We start from the raw sequence: 25,491 nt of genomic DNA on the forward strand, positions 1-25,491 counted from the left end.
TAAGCAGTGTGTTCAGCTGCTTGTTTTCAAATTCCCTCCACCTCCCCGGCCTCCTCCCCGTGGCATCTAGTTATTATTGTTATAGGTTGATTCTGTGTTGTACTATGATTCTGTGTATTGTACTGTGTGTTTGGATTGTACTATGATTGTGGTTGTTTAATTATGCATTGAAGGTTCAATGTTATGTTAAACTGTATTTTATGCTTATATTTTATGCTTTCTGTCTCTCCTCTGTCTCTCCCTCTCCCTTTTTCCCCCGACACGGTCGAGGCAGAAGGCCGCCACCCTAGAGCCTAGGGTCTGCCTGACGTTTTCTCCCAGTTAAGAGGGAGTTTTTCGTTGCCACTGTCGCAAATTGCTTGCTCAGGGTGGGATTGTCGGGTCTCTTCTCTACATGTAAAGCGTCTTGAGACAACTTGTTGTGATTTGACACTTTAATTGAATTGAATTGAATTGAATGCTCTGCTCTGGGGATTTGTGATGGAATGATCTGTGACATGTTTGCACAGGAATCTGTAATATCACATGAGCAGAGTCACACCGCCAAACTTGAATGCAATAGCTTTGCATATATGGGTTATGGTTAATATGGTAATGGTTAATAAATGGTAAATGGTTCATTAACGGTCTGGTTATTTCTGAGCTGAAGTGTCTAAATGAACTAAGCACATTTACTCAAATGCTATACTTATACAATTTTTTGGTATTTTGTACTTTACTGGAGTATTTACAATTGTCAGTACTTTTACTTCTATATCCACTACATCTCAGAGACAAATGTTATACTTTTACTCCACTGCAATTATTTGAAAACTTTAGGTACTAGTTTCTTTGTAGATTTTGATTATTATTAAAAAACATACATTACCCACTTCAGCCCTAAATACATTTCGGCCATTTGAAAATAGCTGATCTACAAGCTCACAATGCCAGCTTGTAGATCTGCAATTTCCAAAATATTTTGTATTAAATGTCTTAAAAAGTTAAAATACATTTTGATGCCAATACTTTTGTACTTTTACTCAAGTACATTTTGAATTCCGGGCTTTTACTTGTAACAGAGTATTTCTACATTGCAGTATTGATACTTTTACTTTTAAAAAATCGTACTTTTCCACCACTGCTTACTGTAGGCTATATGAAATCAAATCAGCTATTCACTTGCAGCAGGTGCACGCGAGGTTGCGTATGGCAATAAGCAAACAGGTGTTGCTGAGGCGCTGCTCTCGCTCTCTTTCACGGATTCTCTCTCACTCGTCTCTCTCTCTCTCGCACCCCCGCACACACACACACACACACACACACACACACACACACACACACACACACACACACACACACACACACACACACACACAGTCTCTCTGAAAAGGGACGTGGGATGACAAGTTACTCTGCTATTGTCGCTTCGGTCACGATGACGAGTTCCTCCATGCAGGCAGGTCTAAAGAGAAGGACCGTCGGGGAGGACAATTAGTGTGTGAGGTGTCACACGCTGCCTGCCTCTCGCGGTGTCTGTCTCTCCTTTTACGCGAAAGCCACATCTCACCTGCTGCTGACGTTTACCACGGATCGCGATGCCTTCTACTAACTGAGTGCATTTCTCACTCAACTGAAGGGAACAGGCGACCGTATTTCCTCATAATTGGAAGTGTCCCGGTACCTACCTAGTAGCCTACGGTGTCTCTGAACTGTGCTGTGAACATTCAAGGAAACCACTTGAAGGACTTCAGAGCGCCGCCGTGCCCGAGGCTCAGTGTTGGGTATATAACGGAGAGGAGCTGCACTGCAAGTGGAAGCGGCCACCGTGACACTGAACTATGAAGGTCCATACTTCGAGGAAACTTATTTTTCTGTCATTTACCTTCCTTTGGGGGTTGTCAGGTCAGTAACGTCTTTCTTTTCTTTTCTTTTTCTTTTCTTTGTAAATATCATGGTAATATTGTTTTTTTTGTTCGGTTCTGTTTTTGTTTGTTCTGTGAATTCTCACACAAACAAACTAACTGCACAGCAATGTGGAGACATGACTGCCTGCGGCTCAAAGGTTGAAATACATTATTTGCGTATTTCCCTGATTGGTTTAATTAATATGCCAGCATGGACGTCAGAGCACCTGTTTGTTTTTCCACAGGATCTGAAACAAGTGTTACACACATGATTATGTCTTCCCAGGAAGAATAATCCCTAGTTCAGCACAGTTATGCTATCTAGCAATGTATGGCGATGCAGCCTATTTTAACCTGCCGTAGTAAGCTATCTTAGAAATAAGCCAACAATCTATTTGTTAGGCTATTTCATATTGTTTTGTTAAGACTATGTAGCCTAGCCTTAAGAGTAAGAATCTGAACTGGTTAATGCTGCTTTATTTCACACCAGATTAGTCATATTGACAGCAATTTAAAGGGATTAGTCCTTCCTGTATGTAGTTATTTTTTCACAACCATCTTTTGGAATGTATGATATCTGTCAATTGACACACATGTCACAAGCACAATTTATCAAGGAAGTCAGACAATAAACTTTTAGCATTCAAGCCTAGGCTTGATTGATTGTAAGATGATGTGGTCAAGAATTCTGTACTGACATGGTTATAACTCTTCTCTAGTGAGGAGATTTTGCTGCATGTGGCCAGTCATACATTTCCTGGGGTGTAGATCTTATAAGCCAAGGAATAATCTCACTGTCAAGGGAAAATAACAATGAAATCAAGTGGGAACTTCTTATGTTACCTTTATTTGCCCTAAGCCCGTGGGAGTCTAGGCTTTTCAGCTCTGTTGTCAAAACAATTTCATGCTGACACAGGTAATTTTAGCCTTCACTTCACTTAAAGGGTGTGGTCTTGCTTGAAAAACGTACTCCACTTTACCTAGGACTCATTCATATGAATCATTCCATGCCTCTATTGACTGTGGTCATCAGGGGGTCTATTTATACTACGGGCAACAAATATTACAATGGTATATAGAACAGTAGCTGACCTTGACCCCAGCATTCTTTGACTCACAGTTAGTCTACTGCAGGTGTGTCCTGTAATCTGAATGGTCAAAAAGAAAAGAGGAAATGGTCATGAATAGCAGTCGGACTCTGGGCTAACAGGAAAGCTGGGAATTGCTTGAGTGTAGTGTAGAGCAGGAAGTGAGCAACTGTCTTCCTATGAACAAGACAATACCACATTTCTGTTGCTATGGTTTCTTAATCAAAAGTTTGAGTAATGAAAAACTAGGAAGTGCAACTTGTTGAAAGAACCAGTTTTGTTGATTTGTTGCACATTGTTTTATGTCCATCACTTGACATCAAAGATCAAACTACGCTTTTTGATCTGTTCAAACTGAAGCATAGCAATAGTGCAAAGCATAGTGTGTGTGTGTGTGTGTGTGTGTGTGTGCGTGTGCGTGTGCGTGTGCGGGTGTGGAGGTTGGGGGCAGTGAAAGGTGTGTGTGTACACAGCATTTGAGCATTTATTGCTAAGAATCTTATTCATAAAGTCAGCTCATGACCTGCAATCACAATATTATTTCCTAATTAATTTAGTGGCTGCAGTCAATACCTGAGAGTTACTTTTGGTACAGTATGTCTGGCTTCTCATTCAAATTGATATATCATTTGCAGGAATTATTGAACAGAAACATTGCTGATTTTAACCTGAATCCTATCGTTCAGTTGTGAAATGTTCTTGACTTACATGCAAAGTTTAAACTCACAAACTCATTGCCTCATGCATCATTACATATTTTACACAAACATGTGAAAGGACCGCAATGGAAATAAGCAGGTAGCTTTCTTGCATTTTATCCTTTTGATAATTGTGTGACAATATATCTAATAGTGCATTATTTTAAAAGAGGTCAAAGTTAAAGTGAGTAGGTAATTTTAAATCCGACTTAGCACTTTCCAGTATGTTATGTGTGTTGAGAGCTCACTCTCAAAGGCTCTGCAAAATCATTTTACGTATGCTGGTTTATGTAAAATAACAATAGAACGATAGGATTCAGGATGAAAATGTGCAAAGTTGCCCAATTCCCATTAATATGTACATTGAAAATGTGCTAAACTGATGGGGGGATATTGGGTGTAGCAGAGGAGCAGAACAAAAATAGAAAAAAGGATTATGAAAGGAAAAGGCACCAATATAATTGTAGCCTACAAAGTAAAATCCTGAGTGAAGTAGCATTTTCAAGTACAAAAAAATGTGTTGATTTAACTGTGTAAAAATGGACCCAAATGGATTGTACATTTTTACACTCATGGGCCCTATCTTCCACACGATGCAAAGTGGCACTAATGGGTAGCGCAATTGTCATTGCTATCTTCCGACCATTGTCTAAATACCAAATGACCTTGCGCCTATTTAGCGCCCATGGGCGTTTTGGTCTTAAAATTAGGTGTGGTCTGTTGCAAACAGGGCACACTATCTTACGCACAGAGTTTGCGCTCTGGGTTAAGCCAGCTCCAGCTCCGAGGTGTTCTTATTATCTTCCGGCGCAGTTTCCTTACTATTTAGACAGCGCAATGCTCATCACATTAACAGGTCACTGTCTTCGGGACTCCTGGCGCACGGAGTGAGCAGCCTTCCATCAAGTTTTAATAAGTGGTTTAAAAACTACTTAACTGAGAGTGAGCATATCATTATTACGTTGATATGTGAAGTTAACTCCGATGTCTCTTGGACATGAGGAGATATTACTAGGCTACAGGAGGAAGATGTGAATTTTGACCAGCATTACAGCACCTTCAATCAAAATCCACCCGAATTCAACACTATAACACTCATGTTCATCATGGTAGAAAGATGACATTTCTCAGGGGCTCCACATTGACTTATTAGTTCAATTAATATAACACACAAAACATACCCATGACTAATTCAGAGGCTTAATACCACCCATTAGCATCCTGCACTGGTGTTGGAGCCCAGATAATAACGCAGCGTCTAACTAGTCAAATTGGCATGGACACAGCCCAGATGCAATTTTCACCTCGTGCCATATATTGTCTAAACAGGGCCGTTTAGAGTTATATGAATACTGAGGATTCAGCTGTGTGCGCTCCATGGAGGATATGGATGATAGGTGTACTGTGGCTCATGGCCCAATAGTTGCACATCACCGACCTTGGTTGTGATGATTCATGGCAGCATGATGTACAGTATATTGGTTGTGTCAGGAGTCTCAGGACTTTAAATTTGGGATTGAATTTCAGCTGCTCTCCTGTATAGCTATACATCACTTGTTGTATCAGTTATATCTGTTTGCTCTACGCTGCAGCGTGTACAGTACAGCAGTTCACACAGTCCTGCTCAATGAGGTAAACCCATTAAGCATGCCTAAGCAAAGTCTTATCTTAATTATGTCATTTGATTACATTAGGCACGGCTCGGTATGCTAAGCAGCACATAATTATGGACTGTCTTCTAACTAACAGACTAAATGAACTTGAATCCATGGAAAGGTATTCTCAGGCAAGTTTTTGCCTGAAGTCATTACTGATGCCCCCCCCTCCCCCCTCCCAGTGCTTTAACCAGTTGACATGACTGACCAATGTATGAGTATGTTGCTGTGATTGCTATAAAATGTGGCTTAATTGAGCTGCCTGATTGAAGCTCTCCCATTCATGGTGTAAGTAACATAGAACATAATAATTGTTGTAAATACTAGTTCAATTGCAGAACGATTACAATTCTGAACCAGATTGTCATGTCTGAACAAAGTGACTCAATCACTTTTTATCAATAATTGGTTTACCCATGGAAAAAAATATAATTACATTGCCTTGTAGGTTTTGCTTCTGCAGAGCTCTAGGCAATGTGATCACAAGAGATACTTATTCTGCACACACACACACACACACACACACACACACACACACACACACACACACACACACACACACACACACACACACACACACACACACACACACACACACACACACACACGCACACGTATGTGTGTGTAATGTATCTATAATGTATGTACAATTGTGCATACCTGATAAGCTAGAAGCCACAGGTCCCTTATCAAAGCCAGTTGTTCATAGCAGTGGGGTATAAGCCTTGCTTTTATCTTTCAACTGCCCATCGTACAATTACTATTCTGTTCTGGACACACCATCTGGCATAAGAACATCTTCATTTGTTTTCCAGATGGGTCCCACAATGGACTTTACTTATTCAACAAGGTCACATCATACAAGCTTCAAAGACTTCATTGGTATATGAAGGAGGGGCTTGGCTCTGCTGCCACCATTGATTCTCTATGTGGAATTCCCAGTGATTTAGGACAGCGAGTGAGAGGGTTGCAGGCCTTATTTTTAGCTGCACATATTATTTTAACATGAGACGGGTCAGGGCAGAGTGGTCCCCCTATAAAAATCATGTCTCGCAAGTTGATGTAATGTGCTGTGTGTATGTATATAATATACGTATGTGACGATACAGCAATTCTTGTTTGTTTCCTGTTTGTGCTCCCTATTGTTCCCCCTGTCAACACTAGATCCCAAAATATACCCCATATCCCCAAAGACTGCTGAGGGAACGGCCCTGGAATGCAATTTTTCTTATACTTACAACAACTCTGGCCTTATCTCTGATTGCCTATTTCTTATAATAATACTCACTGGACGTGAATCAAAGCTCCTTTCTGCTTTGAGCCAGGATTACAAGCAGTTTGGAAGTCTGCGGTCCCCAGCAACTTGTGCGGTTTGATTTGAGGCAGAAGATTGGGGGATTTATCGGTAAACATGTAATGACTTAGAAATATAGCAGCTTGATTTTGACCCCCTGGCAAGGCAGTATTCCATCCAATCGCCGGTCCCGGCAAGTGTGCCACCGCTTCTTGTAATCCCATGTATTTATACCCACCGGCATTCGGTACAAGGCCGAGGACATCAAGCCATGATAGAAGCTGTAGGGAGATTAGAATAGGCTCAGCCTCATGCTGACAGGTAAGGGGAGAGGGGACTTGGAATGGATAAATCGTACTACTAAAACAAATGGTGCCGGTTCCTATTCATGTTGGTTTATGGGATCATAAAATAACCAAAGGGGTGGGTTTCTTCATTTAGCGATACTTTCAATCTTGGTCGACAGCTTCATCAAATTGCACTCATAATGAAAATAAGAGCAATACTAATATTGAGTACAACAGCATACACTCATAGACATTGGGACCAGCAGCTACGTTGGCCCTGCAGATGTGACATGCCATAATAGGACATGTGGCTGTGTTGGGACGTCCTGTGACGTCCTCTCCTATCCCCATCCTTGGTCCCTGACAGAACGCGCCTCCTCTCACAGGATAGAGGTCATGAGAAAGGCACTGGGCGACTTTCCCAACACTTGGCCCTGGCCTATGGACTTTCTTAAAGGCACAGGCCCTGGGGTTCTCTCTCCTCTTACTTACAGTGCTGCGTCTTTCTCTTCTATTCTTCATGACTAATTTAGGGCTGTCACGATTACAAATTTAAGTTGACGATTAATTGTCACTCAAATAATTGAGATTAACGATTTAATTGTGTGTTTGGCATTGGACATTGGAACATATGAAGCCTTTTAGGCTTTGTAATAAAAAATTGGACATGGCAGATATGACAAATAACTGAAATATACAAAGAAATTATTTACATATTTAATAATTTTATACATACAAATAGCAGAAATAGCTGATCTAGAAGCTTTAAAAAAAAAACAGAAATAGCAGATTTACAAGCTTACAACGCATCACTATCTGCTATTTCAGTTTTTTTTAATATTTGAAAATGTGTGAAAAGTTTTCAACATGGAAACAATTATGCCGATTATGCAAAAATAATTGTGATTAGACGATTATGTAATAATTGTGACAGGTCTAAACTAATTATATCTTTATCTCTCTGTTTCTGCGTCTATTTTCCTCTGTTCTCTCTCTCTCTCTCTCTCTCTCTCTCTCTCTCTCTCTCTCTCCCTCTCTCTCTCTCCCCCTCTCTCTTTCTCCATGTTTGGAAGCAAGCAGTGCCAGCCTCTGCACTTTATCAGACCAGAACTGATGTACAGTACACAGGCCTTCATATATCTCCCCCTGTGAGTGATTGATGCCCATACGATGCCTAAAAGTTATGATGGAAATCTCTTGGACCATAAATCATGAGGCTTTGCGTATTGTTCTACAGAAGGACTATATAAACAATTCTGTTGATGTTTGCCTCTGGTATTTTACGATCAACAATAATTTATCTCTCAACAAGGCATTTACAATTTAAGCATTTAGCAGACACTTAAAGTGCAAGATCTGAGTAAATGGCATGAACCCTGGTCAACATCATCAAGTAAATAGAGCAAAAAAAGCAATATGGTGCTACGAAGTAAAAGGTACCAGGTGAATAAAAAATGTATTAACATTCACTCTCTGGAGGAACCTAAACACACCATATATTTGTAGAAAACCATTATCGTGTTTTTTGAAGGGGAAGTCCCAAATCACAATAATGGCATGGCCTGCTGAAATGCATATGAAATGCAAGAGTGCCATGTCAGGCTCCAAAATCTAATTTCAGGTTGCCGGTGAAGCCTGTATAGTCAGCTGTTGCCAATGTGCTGGCTAATGACTATTTACATCCAAGGGATCCACCAGAGGCTTATCGGGTGGCACTAGGGGCAGTCTGGCTGCTTTGCTAGCTATTCTCCTGCTTCTCTCAAACTCATATGCTCTGGCAGGGTGCTGATGTCAAAACCTCTCTGGCTATCTCCCTTTAGGCAGGCAGCGTAGTCGATGATAGGTTGCTTAGCTCATGCTACCTAGCAGCGCAACAGCTATGGCTGTGTGAACTATGCGAACACCATTCATCAAGCACAAAAAAATGATATTAGCACTGATGCATCACAGTTAGTTTGTGGTTACGAGTTGCAGTGGCAGACCACTGGCAGATTTTCCCGGCAGAATTTAGCAACAGCCACAACAATTATCCTCCTGGCCTGTCCTCAGTAATAATAAATAAAAGAAATAAAGCGGACAGACGGGAATTGAGGGCATGGGCTTAGACAAGATGATGGATCTGTGTTAAATCATTCTTATAACTGGATGTACTTGAGTGGGGGCAGAGGGCGATGCACTTAAGAATCCAGTGATGTTGACAAAATTCTGATCCTCTACTTAAAGTGTTTGGGTAGCTCAGGTGATCTCATGTTTTGGTCTGTATTTCTGTATCCCTATTAGCTACTGTAAAATATCTTGTAACTTCATTAAACAGTTAATTCTCCATAGCTTTGAACACAGTCAGTCTTGTGGTGTGTCATATTTAAATCAGTGATTATAATGTATCCAAACAATTTCATATTTTACCAATTGAAACTCCAGTACATGGTACAGTATATAGCCTATGGAGTAAAAAAGGCTTGCTATTAATGCACACCCAAAGAAAGGGGCAGAGCCAGTGGCAAACTGAAAGTTGTTCATACTGTGTACTCTGAATAAAGATTATCGATTTTTTTCACAATAACCATTCCATATAAATGTGTTATAACATGTCTAAACACTATTAAACACTATTTCGTTTTTTCGTTTTTTATCCCACGATTTTGCAACCCCATTCTTTTCACCCAGTGCCAATTGTCTAAGTAATCCTGGGCGCTACACTCCCTCTGCCAGCCTAGCCAGCCTAACACTATTTTTATTCGCAAGTGTCTGCCCCGACACTCACGTCAAAATGATGTACAGTAGGCACTGGTAATATATTGGAACTGGATTTATGTATGTATTCTAAAATTAATTAATACTGTTTCTGACAACTTGTTGCATTCCAAAATATCTAGGACGCTGCAGCATTCCTTTTTGCGTGTAATATCAACAGAGATACCAGAGGTGTCGGCAAAAAGACTACTAAGATGAAAGTTACACAGTATGACTTTAAAGGGGAAAGGAAACTTTGGACACGTACACACAGACCTGCCAGCACCCGTGCTATGTTCTGCATACAGTACATTTTACGTACTGTAAGCAGAAGTATAATTACAAAGGCATGATATGGCACCAGATGCAGTAATCAAGTATGAGGAGCCACTGTCAGCAGGCAGCCTTGTGGAAAAAGTCATTACATTCACACTATTAAGCTGAGGCCTTCAGGGCATCAGCTTTGCACCAGCGTTCTCACTGAGGCGGATCGGGTGAAGAAGACAAGCCTTCTCACTGAGGCAGATCAGGCGATGAAGCAATTGCTGTTGGGGAAACAGCAGGAGACCCAGGCCAGCACATTGATCTCCCTCATAATATTTTACACTACTATATGGACCACATACTGCCATGTATTCTTTACATAGTGTGCACTTGTACACTGTCAGAGTTACAAATAGATAAGTTAACACCAAGGATTTTTTGGTGTGTACTGTATGCACACACTACGCACAAACATAACAAACATACTAAACAAATTTTTTTTTACTCTAGCAAATGGTGTGATTTCCCACCAGGGTGAATCCCAATTTCTTCTTTTAACGCCACTATCTGGCAGCATGATACATGGTGGCACTGTTGTTGATCAAGCCAATGTACTAGATTGTGTTAGTGAAATTGTAGTAGTGAATCTAGTAATTGATTTACTGCTGATTTCACCCTGTCACCTTCACAGAATAATATAGGCCTGTGATCCTCTGTGTGATTATGTGACACCTACAGTGGGTAACTGGTGTCATTTATACTCAAAGGACTGTAGGTCCCTGCAAGCTCAAAGATCCTGCTGTCTGCCAGCATGAAAAATGTCCTCTCAACCCATCATGCAATTTCAAAAGCTGTTGTGTCTGTGCGTGCGTGCGCTTGCGTGCATGTGTGTGTGTGTGTGTGTGTGTGTGTGTGTGTGTGTGTGTGTGTGTGTGTGTGTGTGTGTGTGTGTGTGTGTGTGTGTGTGTGTGTGTGTGTGTGTGTGTGTGTGTGCATGTTTGTTTTGCAAGGATATTGGGCACCTGTCATCTCAACCCAATCACCCCTCCTCCCTCCTATCGTCTCTTCATCGTTCTATCCACCGTTCTCTCCGCTTCTGACTCTTTGTTTTTTTCTAATATATCAACCTCTCTCATCTCTCGCCTCTGCTACCCTCCCTCCCGTCTTGTCTTCTATTTTCCTCCTTCATCCTGTGGCCTTTCTGCCCCCTGGTCCTCATTCTCCTACTTCTGTCCCTAGAGCTGCAGCTCACACATCTCATCAGCGCATCTCAGTGAATCAATATATTATATACCACACACATATATACTGTGTGTGTGTGTGTGTGTGTGTGTGTGTGTGTGTGTGTGTGTGTGTGTGTGTATGTGTATGTGTATATATATATATATATATATATATATGTATATATATATATATATATATATATATATATGATCGGTCCGTCTGAAACACGTTCCGCGGTGCAAAAACGGGTGCGATTAAAATGCGTAATCTTTTTTAACGCAATAATTGTTCTGTAATTAATTGATCGAAATTAACGCGATAAAGTCCCGGCCATAATATATATATATATACACTCTTGATCCAGAGCGATTTACAGGAAAACACAAATACATCAAATGCATAGAAATAGTAAACCAAGAATCATCAGTCTAACAGCAGAATATCCAAACAATCTGTACATTGAAACTATACACTAGGATGCCAGGTCAACAATGACCTGGCATTTGTCTACATAACATGCAATGCTTCTCTTATCTAATTACATTTTAGCCTTTGCATAAGCCTGCAAGGTCGTCAAGGCTAGGGCAAGTGCTACGGGCTAAGGTGGAGTCTGAAGAGGTGAGTCTTCAGATTACGGCGGAAGATTTGGGAGTGAGTCTGCAGTTCTAATTGCAATGGGGAGTTCATTCTACAGTTTGGGAGCCAGAAGGGAGAAGCGTCTGGGACGTGTGGAGCGTTGTACCGGGGTCATCCCTATGTTCCCCGGGTTCTATGTTCCCCCACTAAGGTTAGGGTTAGGGTTAGGTTTAGGTTAGGTCCTATGTTCCCCGCTCTCCCTAAGAAAGCGGGGAACATAGGACCCGGGGAACATAGGACCCGGGGAACATAGGTACGTAGTGAAGGTTCTGCCAGCTTCCTTGCATACCCGCACAGCGACACTATATACAGTATACTACTACCCTGGCCCTTCTTTCTTCTCATGTTCCAATGCATTCTCACTTGCATGTTCACTGTCTTCTCTTTTCAGTCATCCAACTATCAGTCTCTCCTCTCTCTCTCAACTCGCTAATGCTGCTTTCTTCCCTGGGTGGTGGTGTGTAATTATGTGCTCTCATCCAGGGAGGGCTCTGTCGTACACAACTGTGCCTTGAGAGAGAGAAAGCTCAAATTATGTCATTATCTGATAATGACTCACTCAGGGGTGTACCAGCTCTGTGCCAACGCCCCCCCCCCACACCCCCCACGACACTTCCACCAAAGTCTCTCACACGCACGCACGCACGCACATACGCACGCACGCACACACACACACACACACACACACACACACACACACACACACACACACACACACACACACACACACACACACACACACACACACACACGTTGTTGTTTATAACAGTAACATCCACCCTACGCACGCACGCACGCACGCACATACACGCACACACACACACACACACACACACACACACACACACACACACACACACACACACACACACACACACACACACACACACACACACACACACACACACACACACACACATTGTTGTTTATAGCAGTAACATCCACCCTACCCTCAGTAACCTGTAACCTACTCTTTTTGGCTGATGTACCCCAATTGGCTATGAAAGCTATGCTTTAATATGCTGTTGATATGTCATTTCCCTATAGATTATGCAGGTTGTCGACACTGTCCTAATTTAATGCAGCTTTCTATCATTTGCAATCAAGCTGACAACATGACACTCGGGAGAAAATATATTATGCCGTAATCAGATTAGGAACACGCACATACAAGTGGCTTGTACAAATATAAGAGAGCAGGATCACACCTCAAGCACTGCCATTCCGCTCTTATGCCTTTATTATGCCCACCTAAGGCAGACAGGCATCTTTATTAATCCTGTGGTGAGGACCCAGGTCATGAGGACCAGGGCTGAATCGAACTCCCGTTTAATTGATGGTGTGGTTCTTAGCTTATGAATTGTTTCACAAATTAAACCCCCATGACTTTTGCCAGTGAAGTAAGTGTGGGCTCTTTCATTATCTCATTGGTTTGACCCTTATCCTCACTTGCGGTCAACAGACTCTCCACCCATGACTCTAAAGTCAAGCCTTTCACAGTAGTCCACCACTATGGTGCCAGTGGTTCAGGAGGTAGATCGGTCGTCTGGGAATCACAAGGTTCCCAGTTCGATCCTCAGCGCCTTCTGGCTGCGTGTCGAAGTGTCCTTGAGCAAGACACTGAACCCCTAGCTGTTCCTGATGAGCAGGTTGGTTTCCTCCTCTGTCGGTGTGTGTGAATATGTGAATGTGTGTGGGAATATGTGAAATTGTGAATGTGAAATACATTGAAAGGCGCTATAAATGCAGTCAATTGCCATTTGTTAACTGAGAGTAGACATGGACATATATTGTAAGCCCAGATTGTTTTCCAAGTGTTACTGTATATATGCATGCATATAGTAATACTTTATTCTGTGCTGCTTTCAGTAAAGGCAGTTGCGTATGTGTTTATACACACTATGTACATGACAGGAACATGGCCATGGACATCTGGCATTTCAGGTACTAACTTTGAGTTCAAGCTGTGTGTCTTTTGAAATACTTGCATCTTCTTAAATGTAATTTCCCCCTTTTCATCGTGTTCCTCTATGTCAAGAAAAAATATTTAGCTCCTCATTCATCTCCTTTCTCTGTATGCACCAGCCCTATACTATATGTACTGTAGGCACTGAAGCCAAGCACACGGGGAGAGAGTCCCTCTAATCTCCCAAGCACACGTCTTTGAAGAGGTGGAAGTTTCTAAACTGAATGCTAAACAGGATCTATCAGGATTAAGTCTGGATTTGAGGCAGTCTAGCTTATTGCTGACTGTACTTTAGAATGGGGGATATGAAATGCTTGCAATTTGTAACACAAAGTGATTAGATTTTTTTCTTGCAAGAGATGCAGTATTTTGCTGAGCCATTCTGGTGAACCCTGTGCCATTTTACCAAGTGAGTACAGAATGCTTTCACATGAGTGTCATCATTGACATTTTGAACATTCATTAGTGACTGCCCATTACATCTGCCAATTTCCTACAGCCATCCAACCGTGAGAGCCATTCCCATTAACCTACACATCAGGAGTAATTAGGCGGTCTGCTCTCTCTCTCCTTTTTTTCCCTCTCTTGCTTGGAAAAGCACAGTTGATTTTGTTGCTATGTGTAAATACGCATGAAATGCATACAGATCCAGCGTTAAGTCAATATTGTAAGTCTGCATTATGCAGGCAATTGACCTCTATCTCTGTTTTCCCAAGAAATCCCAATTCCAATATGCGTTCAAGGTTAACTTTATCGTCATTCAAACTATACACAAGTGCACAGCAGAATGAAATGGTTTTTTTTTTGTATATGTTGTGTTATATGAAATGTAAGCTTATCATATAAACACATGTACAGAAGCATTTACATTGACTCTGAAGTCCAATAAGGCTGGCTGCATTATAAAAAATAAGCAATTTAAAAAAGTTTGTGCTTCTCTATTATTCGATTAATTGAAAAACGAATTGATAAAATAATCACTAAGGAAATAATTTATAGTTGCATCCCTAATTGAGAATACGATTAAAAAAAGTAAGGGGCATGAGTCTACAGTAGACTCTATGCAGTGCACCCATGTGATCATTGTATTACACATCTCCATCACACTATTGCCCCACACTACTAAATCCCTCATTTAGGGCTCCTTCTCTGACATGCTTTGTTACGATCAACCAAGCAGTGGTTACTAAGTACATTTACTCAAGCTTATTATTTTGATAATGTGTGAGAGACTTTTGAAGATGTTTGAAAAGTTCTCACCTTTAATGACATGCCCAAAATAGGGACGCCAGGTCGTAAGTGGTTAATATGAGCTCTTTAATCACAATGGCAGATCCATACATTCTCCACACATCCTCACTCGTTTTTTAAACACAGATCCTGCGGGATCAGGGGTGGCGAGCCTTTGGAGGGTTCTATAATCACTCACTGTCCCTTCAGAGGGCCTCACGGCACGTCTTCCTCCGCTGTCATAAAAATAACCTCTCTCTTTACATTTAATATAACGGCTCACACACACGCACACACACAGAGCTCACTAAGGGACGCTAGTCTCGGTCTCCCCTCCCTTCCGTGTGACACCAGCTGTCACTGAAGGAGACGTCAGACAGATACGGGCGCAAGAGGAATTATCAGACCTCCCCGTAACCACCCTCCGCTACTGAAACACATCGCTCATCTCTCGTTCACCACTCCCCCGCACTGATAAAAATAGAACTGAACCAACTTAGTGCAAAGCCATGTTAAAAAAAGGGGGGGAAAATGCTTCTTTTCTTCCTCTATCTGTAATTAGCTGGTTAATTAGCAGGCCTGGTCACGTGACACCAACCGTCAACCACATGAACCCTAGCTTCCCCATTCCGGGGCGAACATTCTGCAAAAATAACCGATATACTAGCTTGTCGTTGCGAGCGACGCGTTGTAGAATCCGACACGTTGTACAGTATATTGGCTATTGCCAGTGAAGATAAGAGGGACAAATAGGAGGGGTCCTATAGACACCAGGTGGATTTCGTGTCGCAGATGCGACTCATTGAGAGCTTATAGATCTGTTATTTTTGGTCTGTGACGTTGCCGTACGACAGAGCGTAAATGTGACATTACACTATATAACACCACAGGTTTTCATGTTTCACAGCTGGTTTGTATTCCACTTGAGTGGCTGCTGTGTCTCTCATTAGTGACATTGTTTGTGTTGCCCTGATGAAGACCTCAGCTTGAAACATGTTTGACTGCTTTCTGTCGTCATTAGTCTTTCTTACTCTGGAATTTTAGTGCCTTGGACATTGTATGCAGTTCAAGTATTATATAGTATTGTAGCCTACATGTAGGGCTGTCACAATCATGACATTTTACTTAATGATTAATTGTCATGCAAATAATTGTGATTAACATTTGTTTTTGGCATTGAACTTTGGAACATATAAACACAAATTACATTTCTGCGCTACAAAGGTTTCACAGGGCAGATATGACAAATAACTTATACAAAGTAATTTAAACTTGAAACTACCCAAAAATGTAATAGCGGAAATAGCCGATCTACAAGCTCGCATTTTTGAACATGGAAACAAAATAATTGTCCTTATCTCAAATAATCGTGATTAGGTGATTATGTAATAATTGTGACAGGCCCAGTAAGTACTGGAGTAAGTAAGTATAGCCTGAGCCTCTCGTAAACAGTTAGTCACACTTGTCAACTTGCCTACTCATGTATATGTCACAGAGGGGGGGGGGGATTCACTTTAAATCTATACTGAACTTGTTAAAAAGAAAGAAAAAAATGCATTATTTTACATAAAATCATTGTTATTTGAATAGATGCTTTGATTTGTAATTTGAATTGGGTAAAGTGACTGTGGAGTGACCCCATCCTCAGCATGCATACAGTATGTGTCCCTGCCTGGGAACATAAATCAAAGGAGAGATGGAATGTCGCTGGCCGCTTATATGATTATGATGATAGAATGTGCATGGCTATTGGGACAGGTCTTTATCAACGGATGTGTTGATGTATGTTCCCCTTTGAGGTTTGGCATAGGATTTACAGTATGTAACCATTTGGTGACAAGCACATGTTTGCTCGTACACTACGTGTGATAAGGTTTACCGTGTGTTTATACAGTACCGGAGTACTTGTGAAGACATAGTGCAAAGTGCAACATTTGGACACACACACACACACACACACACACACACACACACACACACACACACACACACACACACACACACACACACACACACACACACACACACTGTGATTGTTATCATTGTTCTGTTATCTTTCCTTCATAGTTTCATTAATATTCCACAGTCCAGCTGTTCACTCATTGACTCTGGACTTTCACCTTCTTTACTTTGCCACTAAAATGTGCCTGGAGCTTTTCTCCATTGAGCACAAACCAAAGGGTTATTTATTCATTTATTAATATAAAAAAAGCTAAATCGCTTTTAATTTTATTATCTTGAAACTATAATCATTATGATAATTGGACCCGTATGGGTCCATTTCGTAACACTCTCAGAGTTACGAGTGGATAAAGTAACGCTGAGGATTTGACTGTGTATCGAAACTGACATTCACTCTTTTTCTCATGGTCAAATCCCCTCCATTCTGCTCATTAACGTTCCCTCTCATCTTAGCAGCACCCCGCTGTACTGTGTAGTGTTATGATTTATTTAAGGGCAGGAGGGGTGTGTGCACCGTCTCTCTCTTCATGACCTTGAGCTTCCATTGTCTTATGAGTCCGTTTATGACTCGTGGTGGCTTTTTTTTCAGTCAAGCATAAGATTCTCTCAGTCCTTAATCACACGTACTTTTCTAGTGCCCATAACAATACATGCACCTCTACAGGAGTTCATGAGTGGTCAGCCATTGCAATTTACAATTTAGGCATTTAGTAGACGCACTTATCCAGAGCGACTTACAAGTGCGTGTGGGATCAGAGTAAGGGGAGTGAGCATGAACCCTAGTCTGCAGTGCTGTATGCGGTGGTATGTTGGGGGGGGGGGGGTAGTATCAAGGAAGGCGACAGCATGAGAGGCTGAGTAGGCTTGTCAAGAAAGCCGGTTCTGTCCTCGGTATACACAATTATCAGTGTCTGTTGTGACAATGGTGACAGAGGATCTCCAGGGTGGCAAATTTGACACTTTCTATGAAACCTGCATTATAAACATACTTATAATGCATTATAATCTACTTGTAACACTGTATTATTTTAGTCATATGTTCACTCTAAGTATTCATAATGCTTTATAAGTTATAAAGCATTATGAATATTATGTTAGAAATTATAACCGTGGCCATGGTTACACGTTAGAGAGCATTTTATAGTGTCTTATAACAATAAATATACAGTGTTATAATCAGATTATATTGCATTATAAGTATGTTTATAAGGCAATTACTCCAAAATGTTTAGGGCTTGAGCTTCTGTAGCCTACACGATTCATGCATTAAAACCCTCTATTTTAACAAGATAGCTAGAATTACGTGTAAAAACCTTTTCCCTTCTTGTACCCCTGAGTCCAGTACAACCATACAGTTATGCACTGGTCACAGACCAGCTCCATTTTTAGAAGTGAAAATGTATTACCAAAGGGTGATGTTAAGCTGGAAACTCTGGCACTGTTTCCCCCAAAAGGACCATGACTCTTACAATGGAACAAAGGTGACATGAGGGCTAAGCTGCTTTTGGGAAACCCAGCACACATTTGACCTGAGCAGAGGGACAGGACCAAATTAATGCGCTTCAGGACTTTGAGAAAGAAGGACCGGAGACAAACCAGAGTGGAGAATCAGGGAGAAGTTTAAGTGATGAAGACAGAGCAAGGAAGATTTTTGATCAAGGGGAGGGTAGAGAAGAGGAGGGGGATGGGAGAGAGAGTGAGAAAATGTAGCATAGAGAAAGTGGAGGAGAGAGTGTACAAATGAAGGGTGCACCAGATAGGACCAGATACTGAGCTGCAGATTTGGCTGTTTAATCGAGTCGGTGAGGATTAGGGATGGATTATGCAGGAATTGCGGCGCAGCAGCAAATTAGCCCGGTAGCATTAATCTGAGAGGCGGACAAAGCTGGAGTACTTGGCCGGACAGCAGTCTGCGCGCGCGTGCGTCTGTGTGGGTGTGTGTGTGTGTGTGTGTGTGTGTGTGTGAGGTGAGGGGAGTTTATTGTGTCAAGAAGATGCAGCTGTGGCGGACAGACAATTGAATACACACACACACACACACACACACACACACACACACACACACACACACACACACACACACACACACACACACACACACACACACACGCAAATGGTTCAGACACCTATACACTGCCCTGATTTGTACATTTTTCTTTCAAACTAGGAATGCCTCATCCTAACATAAATGTGTCATAACGTTGCTGCTTACTATTTATGGTGAGCAAAATCCGTTTTTTGTTCAAGGAAGTGAAGCAGGAAGGATGTTTCCCAAAGCAACAATTTGCTTTGCAAAAAACAAGAGCTGAAATGCCACGCATTGATATTCTGTTTGTCACACCGACTGCAGAGTTCAATACACAGGTGAAGGAAGTCTAAAATTAGTGTGAAATAATGGGTACGAAGGTGTAACTTCAATGACCTTTCACAGTAATCGTTACACCAATGTAAGCCCCAATGGCACAGGATGAACGTTTTTCACATACTTGGCACAGGACTCAACATACTGTAGGACACTTGACTATGACAAAATGACGGTTGTGTGAATATGGTAGATGTTATAAGATAAACAGAATATAGACTAAGGGAACATGCCAAGGAACTAGCTGTGTTGATATCTGTACTGTAAGTTAACAAGTCTATCTATTCCCTCCATTTTGACTCAACATTTTCTTGCACTATGTACTGTGCATAAAACTTCATCCATCCATCCATCCATCCATCGCGATGTCACAAAATGTTACATGGAGTAACATGGACTTAAATTAACACAATGTTACAGTGTACTACATCCATCCATCCATGCAAGAAGACTATAGTGTTCCACTCCTACAGTACTGTATGTCCTGTGAAACCTGATCTGATTCCGAGCAGGTACAGGCAGACATGCCACAGTGAGCACACACACACACACACACACACACACACACACACACACACACACACACACACACACACACACACGCACACGCGCACACACACACACACATACACACACACACACACACACAGAGACAGACAGACACGCGTGGGCACACACCCGCACAAAAATAACAACATATACCCACGGGTGCACCATGCTGATACAGTTGCATTCTTACACACACACACACACACACACACACACACACACACACACACACACACACACACACACACACACACACACACACACACGCACACACACACAGAGTTCACAGGGTACACACTCACACACATCCACCACACACCAGTGGAGACCCCATAGTAAATCACCTGAACTGGACTTACTGTGTGCACCTCAGTCAATGAGCATGGATGGGATAGAACAAAACACCTGAGTTATGAATTATTAATGCCTCAAGGGTGTGTGTGTGTGTGTGTGTGTGTGTGTGTGTGTGTGTGTGTGTGTGTGTGTGTGTGTGTGTGTGTGTGTGTGTGTGTGTGTGTGTGTGTGTGTGTGTGTGTGTGTGTGTGTGTGTGTGTGTGTGTGTGTGTGTGTGTGTGTGTGTGTGTGCGTGCGTGCGTGCGTGCGTGTGTGTGTGCGTGCGTGCGTGTGTGTGTGTGCGTACGTACGTGTGTGTCGGGGGAGCTCTTGCTTACGTAAGAGCTTGCTAACCTACTGTACAGTTGCACCTTGGAATTTCTCCTTGCCGTGGCCTTCTCCAGTCCTCCCGCAGACCCCTCCAGTCATGCCCCCCACCCCCACCCCCTGTGTGTCCGATTGAATCACAGTCCGTTGACTAGAAACCGCTGTGCACGTTCTCCCGGCCACGGCGCTCAGCGGGCCACGCTAACAGGCTGCGGACATCGTCTCACATTTGCACACGCCACACCACACACACGCACCACAGCAGGGCCTCTGGGCACTTGTTTGTTGTTTTGTTCAAGACCATGCCAGTGCAACTTACTGTACCTCAGCCAGACAAACACGTGTGTGTGTGTGTGTGTGTGTGTGTGTGTGTGTGTGTGTGTGTGTGTGTGTGTGTGTGTGTGTGTGTGTGTGTGTGTGTGTGTGTGTGTGTGTGTGTGTGTGTGTGTGTGTGTGTGTGTGCATTAATGTCATTCTTCTAACCCACTTTTCATATTTGCTGGCTGGCCTAAAATTGTGAAATTGTGGGAGTGGCATAAAAAGTGGTCATACATGGATGTTTGCAAATGTTCATGTATGATCAGCTTTTATGCACTCATTCTGACCTTCTTCAGCTCAGTATGGGTCGCTCTAGATGAGAAGATCTGCTAAAATTACTACGTACAAATTATTATTACGAAATATTTATCAGCTGTTCTTTGGACAAACTGATGATATTTCACACGATAGAAAAACACGTTCCATCTAAGTGCTTACAGTCAACAGGCTGTTGATGTTCCCAGTCCCTCTTCATGCCTGTCATCGCCTCTCTCCCTTTAACTAGTGACAGCAGTGACACTTAAATAGTTTACATAGCAAATATAATACAGGCCAACAACAGAACAATGGGGTGTGATTCGACTTTGTGATTCCACTGGTGCTCTCAGCTATTTCGCAAATGTGTCACTTAATACTGTCAGTTTTAGCCTGAAACTATTTAATGTTCTCTACTTTATCTCGAGGTTAACGGACCCTAATCTTAGTCACACTAATGACTTGATTGCTAGACATTACTTAAAGTGTACTTCACTACAACCACAGCAACCTGGCGGAGAAGACCAATGCTTTAACTCTACTCCCTAGCCAATAGTAGCCATTGCTGTTTTGTTTTTGTTCAACCCTAGCATATTCTGGGTATGTCATAATGGTGAACATTTAGGCTTCGACCAAAATTGCCGATACAAGCTTGTAGATCGGCTGTTTTTGGCGAAGAGATTTGGTGTGTGGGGGAAAAAAAAGAGGGGACCAAGCATAGAGCCCTGGGGGACCCCGGTCAATTAACTATAGGGTTAATTTGGTTAAAGGGATCATTCACTTTCAAACATGTTTGGGGTCATTTTATTCAACAGTTTTTAAGTTGCTTTATTCAGTATTTAGATATTTGATATTCATTTTATCAGACACGCCCCCTTCCTATACAAACCTACTGTATTGTAACTTCAAACTCCATTTTAACCATGATAGATTAATCGAGCACCTGTCCTTGGTTCTGGTGACTCATACTGCCCTCCTAATACGTGAGGGGGCCATTTGATTACTTTTTTCATGAATGAAAAAATATTTTCATTTGTATTTTCTCCAAAAAAATATAATTGACAAAACACGGCCCCCTCACGCATCAGAAGGTACAATATCAGTCACCAGAACCAAGGACGGGTGTTTTCGATGAATCTATCATGATTAAAATGGAGTTTGTAGTTACAATGGGTTTGTATAGGAATGTGCCGTGTCTGATCAAATTAATATCAAATATCTAAATGAATTGAAGCAACTTAAAAACTGTCTGGGGTGCTCCCAAAAGCCTGAGTAAATGTTAAAATGACCCCAAACATGTTTGAAAGTGAAACATTCCTTTAGAGTTAATAGGCAACAGGGGCAGTACTACTATGCCCATTTTCCCCAAAGGATCCACAGGGCAGATCCAACACTAACTACTTCAGAGGCAAGGGTCTATCGCCAACGGCTATCATGTAATCACAAGCTCTTCTCCCAAAGGATGCTCAGTGCTGTTTAGATGTTTATTCCCTATGAGTGCCAACACATGAACCCAAAGGGCTTCTTTGGCAAGGGGCTTTTAACAGGGGACGGTGACATCCTGAATTCTTGGTGCAGTGGAGGGAGAGTGACCATGCATTATGCATGGAGGCTGTTACTTCCATCACATGGGCACTGTCTGCTGTCATTGTCGTTCCCGCCGAGTCAGCACAAATCATGTTCACACTCAGATTGTTATTTTGGTGTCTACGTTAACGCCATCTCACTCCCACTCTCTCTTTTCTCTGTCATAGTTTTCCTCTCACTGTGGAAATGGAGTTAGTTGACCCTGTGGGTTCCATTAAGTGGCCCGTTTTTATTTTATTTATGCATTTGTTTTTTTCCCTAAAAGCAGTAGATACTGCGGAGTGTGTGTGTGTGTGTGTGTGTGTGTGTGTGTGTGTGTGTGTGTGTGTGTGTGTGTGTGTGTGTGTGTGTGTGTGTGTGTGTGTGTGTGTGTGTGTGTGTGTGTGTGTGTGTGTGTGTGTGTGTGTGTGTGTGTGTGTGTTTGAGGGGGGGAGGAGAAAGCGGGCCTTCTCAGTAACCCATGCATTATTTCACACACCAAGTGACAGCCCTCCATACTGGTTCTACTCCCAAAAGACACCTTGATTGTCAGTGAGATGCGAGTGTGTGTGTGTGTGTGTGTGTGTGTGTGTGTGTGTGTGTGTGTGTGTGTGTGTGTGTGTGTGTGTGTGTGTGTGTGTGTGTGTGTGTGTGTGTGTGTGTGTGTGTGTGTGTGTGTTTCCATGTGAACAATTGCTAGTACAGAGGCCTTATTCCTTTGTGACTGAACAATCCTTAAATATTCTGTATCTATTTTAGCCAAATAACCTAAATTAGGATTGGCCAGATTTCATTTGAAAAGGCTCATATCTGGCAATGAAAACAGGCACTGGTCCCAACAAACATTTTTTTTTAAATGTTTTATGAATAGCTTGGAATTATAGATCTGGCCGGCTGGTGGTGGAGTAGTTCTGTGTTAGGTGTTTATTAGCCTATATTGAAGTTGAGACAGTGACTGGTGGGGTTAGCTTGTATGTGAAGCCGTCTGTTGTAAATAGTGTAGCGACCCCGCAAAACACCCGGCTGTAACTTGCTCCGCCATGGAGCTAACGTGAGGGACGTGATCCGTGGGGAGGCGTGAGCCGTGAAGCGTGAGGGTGCACTTCTGAAAGGAGGCTGTAGTGTAGTGACCCTGCAAAAGACACGGCCGTAACTTGCTCCGCCAACGGAGCTATCTTCTTTGGTGCAGTGGGTTGCCTGCCCCGTCTGCCGAGCTGGATACCAGGGTTCCAGCTAAGTGCAGGGAAATCTTTAATGTACTACTTGGCCACATTATGCACATTATGGACGAGAGTGATGAATTGCAGATCCTAGTAAATGTATGCAAAAAAAGAAAAGAAAGAAAGCTAAGAAATCCTGCTACATGCATTCGGCAGCCAAAACAAAGCTACTCTATTGGTGGATTGAATTGAATACCATTTAATAAATTAAAAAAACGTAACAGAATAACCTTCCTAAAACCGCTTTTGAACATGATGTCAGCAGTCATGGTCAACAAAGATATACATGTTCTACTGGGTTGCAGCCATCGAGTTAAAAATAATAGAGAGGGCACCGGATATCTTCTCCCATCCACTTGCATTGAGTTGCTCACCCAGCGCAGGAGGCGAATTCACCCCTTCTTCCGGGTTGTGAAGTGTGATGGGCGAGGCCTATTTGGGGCCACTGTGACACGTTTTGCGTCACATTAGTGACGTGTTTTGCGTCACCTCAGTGCGCAGCCTCATGCGCAAGCTTGTGCGCAAGCTCGTGAGTCGAGCCCATTGGTCGAAACCGTTTCGCTCTTTCATGTACAGTGGCCCCAGCCGTTTTGAGCTGCAGTACCTATGAATGGCCAGCATGTCCAATGCGCTTCAATGCAAACACTGGGTTCTGGGGGCTTGGTTTCAGCCCATCCAAGAATATCCAAGAATAGGGTCTGTCTATGTCCCTTTTATGCCCATATATGGAGATCCCTGATGTCATTAATATGACATCATAGTACTGACCATATAGACTGGCCTCTTATTGTACTATGATAATGAATCCTGCTCGGACACGGGTACTCTGACAAAGGGGTACAATTGGTATAACAGGTAGCCTACAGTACATCGGGTTCCCAATTGATATTGATGTACTTTGATGGTATAAGTATTCATGTATTTGTTTATAGGCAGTTCAGTGAGTTTACCAGGGTGGACTCACCACTCCTGACATCACACAAATGCTCAACTGAATGTTGGAGGCGGGGCAGACTTAGCTGTTCAAACCCCTTTTTCAAACATTCATAAAACATATTTATTGTTTGTAAGAATGCCAAATTGTACCATAAGTAGGCTACAGTTTTTCACAATATTTGAATAGCCAGCATTTAAAATTATCTCTTGCCCTGCCTTTAAATCTCCACTGCGGGGAGATTGGTGTTTGGTGGATATTTAAAGCCATAGAGGCTATACGCATTGAGTAGCTTTCTTATTAGCCCACTGCAAACACATTACAGTAGACTCTGTATTGTGTGCTGGAAAAACTAATTTCCTGTGGTTTGTTATTCACAGGACCTCAAGCCTTTGCCCAAGTACCACAATCGTTTTACGGTGTGCACCGTTTATTTTTTTAATTGGTTTTGACATTCAAAATATGCTGTATCTATAAGCTGCAGATGAAAAGGGAGTGAAACGGAAGGCACATGATGAGAGAGAAAATCGGAGATTCTTTAAAAAATAATAACAATACAGATAGGAAATAAAAAATCGAAGTCACGCGGAGCAGAGCATTGTCTGATAGGCAGGAAAAGTTGTGTGTGTGTGTGTGTGTATGGTGGGTGAGTGTGCTGTGTACGTGTACTTGCTTGGAAGTATGTAATGCTTGTGTTTGTGTGT

At 42.1% G+C, this 25,491-nt stretch overlaps 1 protein-coding gene across 2 annotated transcripts in view; it reads left to right on the forward strand.

Moving 5' to 3' along the window:
• Positions 1-1,375: 1,375 nt before the first annotated feature.
• The window catches only part of esama (endothelial cell adhesion molecule a), a 60,186-nt gene continuing 36,070 nt past the window's right edge, over positions 1,376-25,491 (forward strand). For both annotated transcript variants that reach the window (XR_013933667.1, XM_080436445.1), the window contains exon 1: positions 1,376-1,884. Coding sequence is in view for 1 of the 2 variants with exons in the window: in XM_080436445.1 (XP_080292571.1) it covers positions 1,821-1,884 (64 nt within the window). In the remaining variant the exon portion in view is untranslated. The remainder of the gene's footprint in view (positions 1,885-25,491) is intronic.

Source organism: Gymnoscopelus braueri (genome assembly GCF_963280865.1).
Source record: "Gymnoscopelus braueri genome assembly, chromosome: 8".
NCBI classification, from domain to species: domain Eukaryota; kingdom Metazoa; phylum Chordata; class Actinopteri; order Myctophiformes; family Myctophidae; genus Gymnoscopelus; species Gymnoscopelus braueri.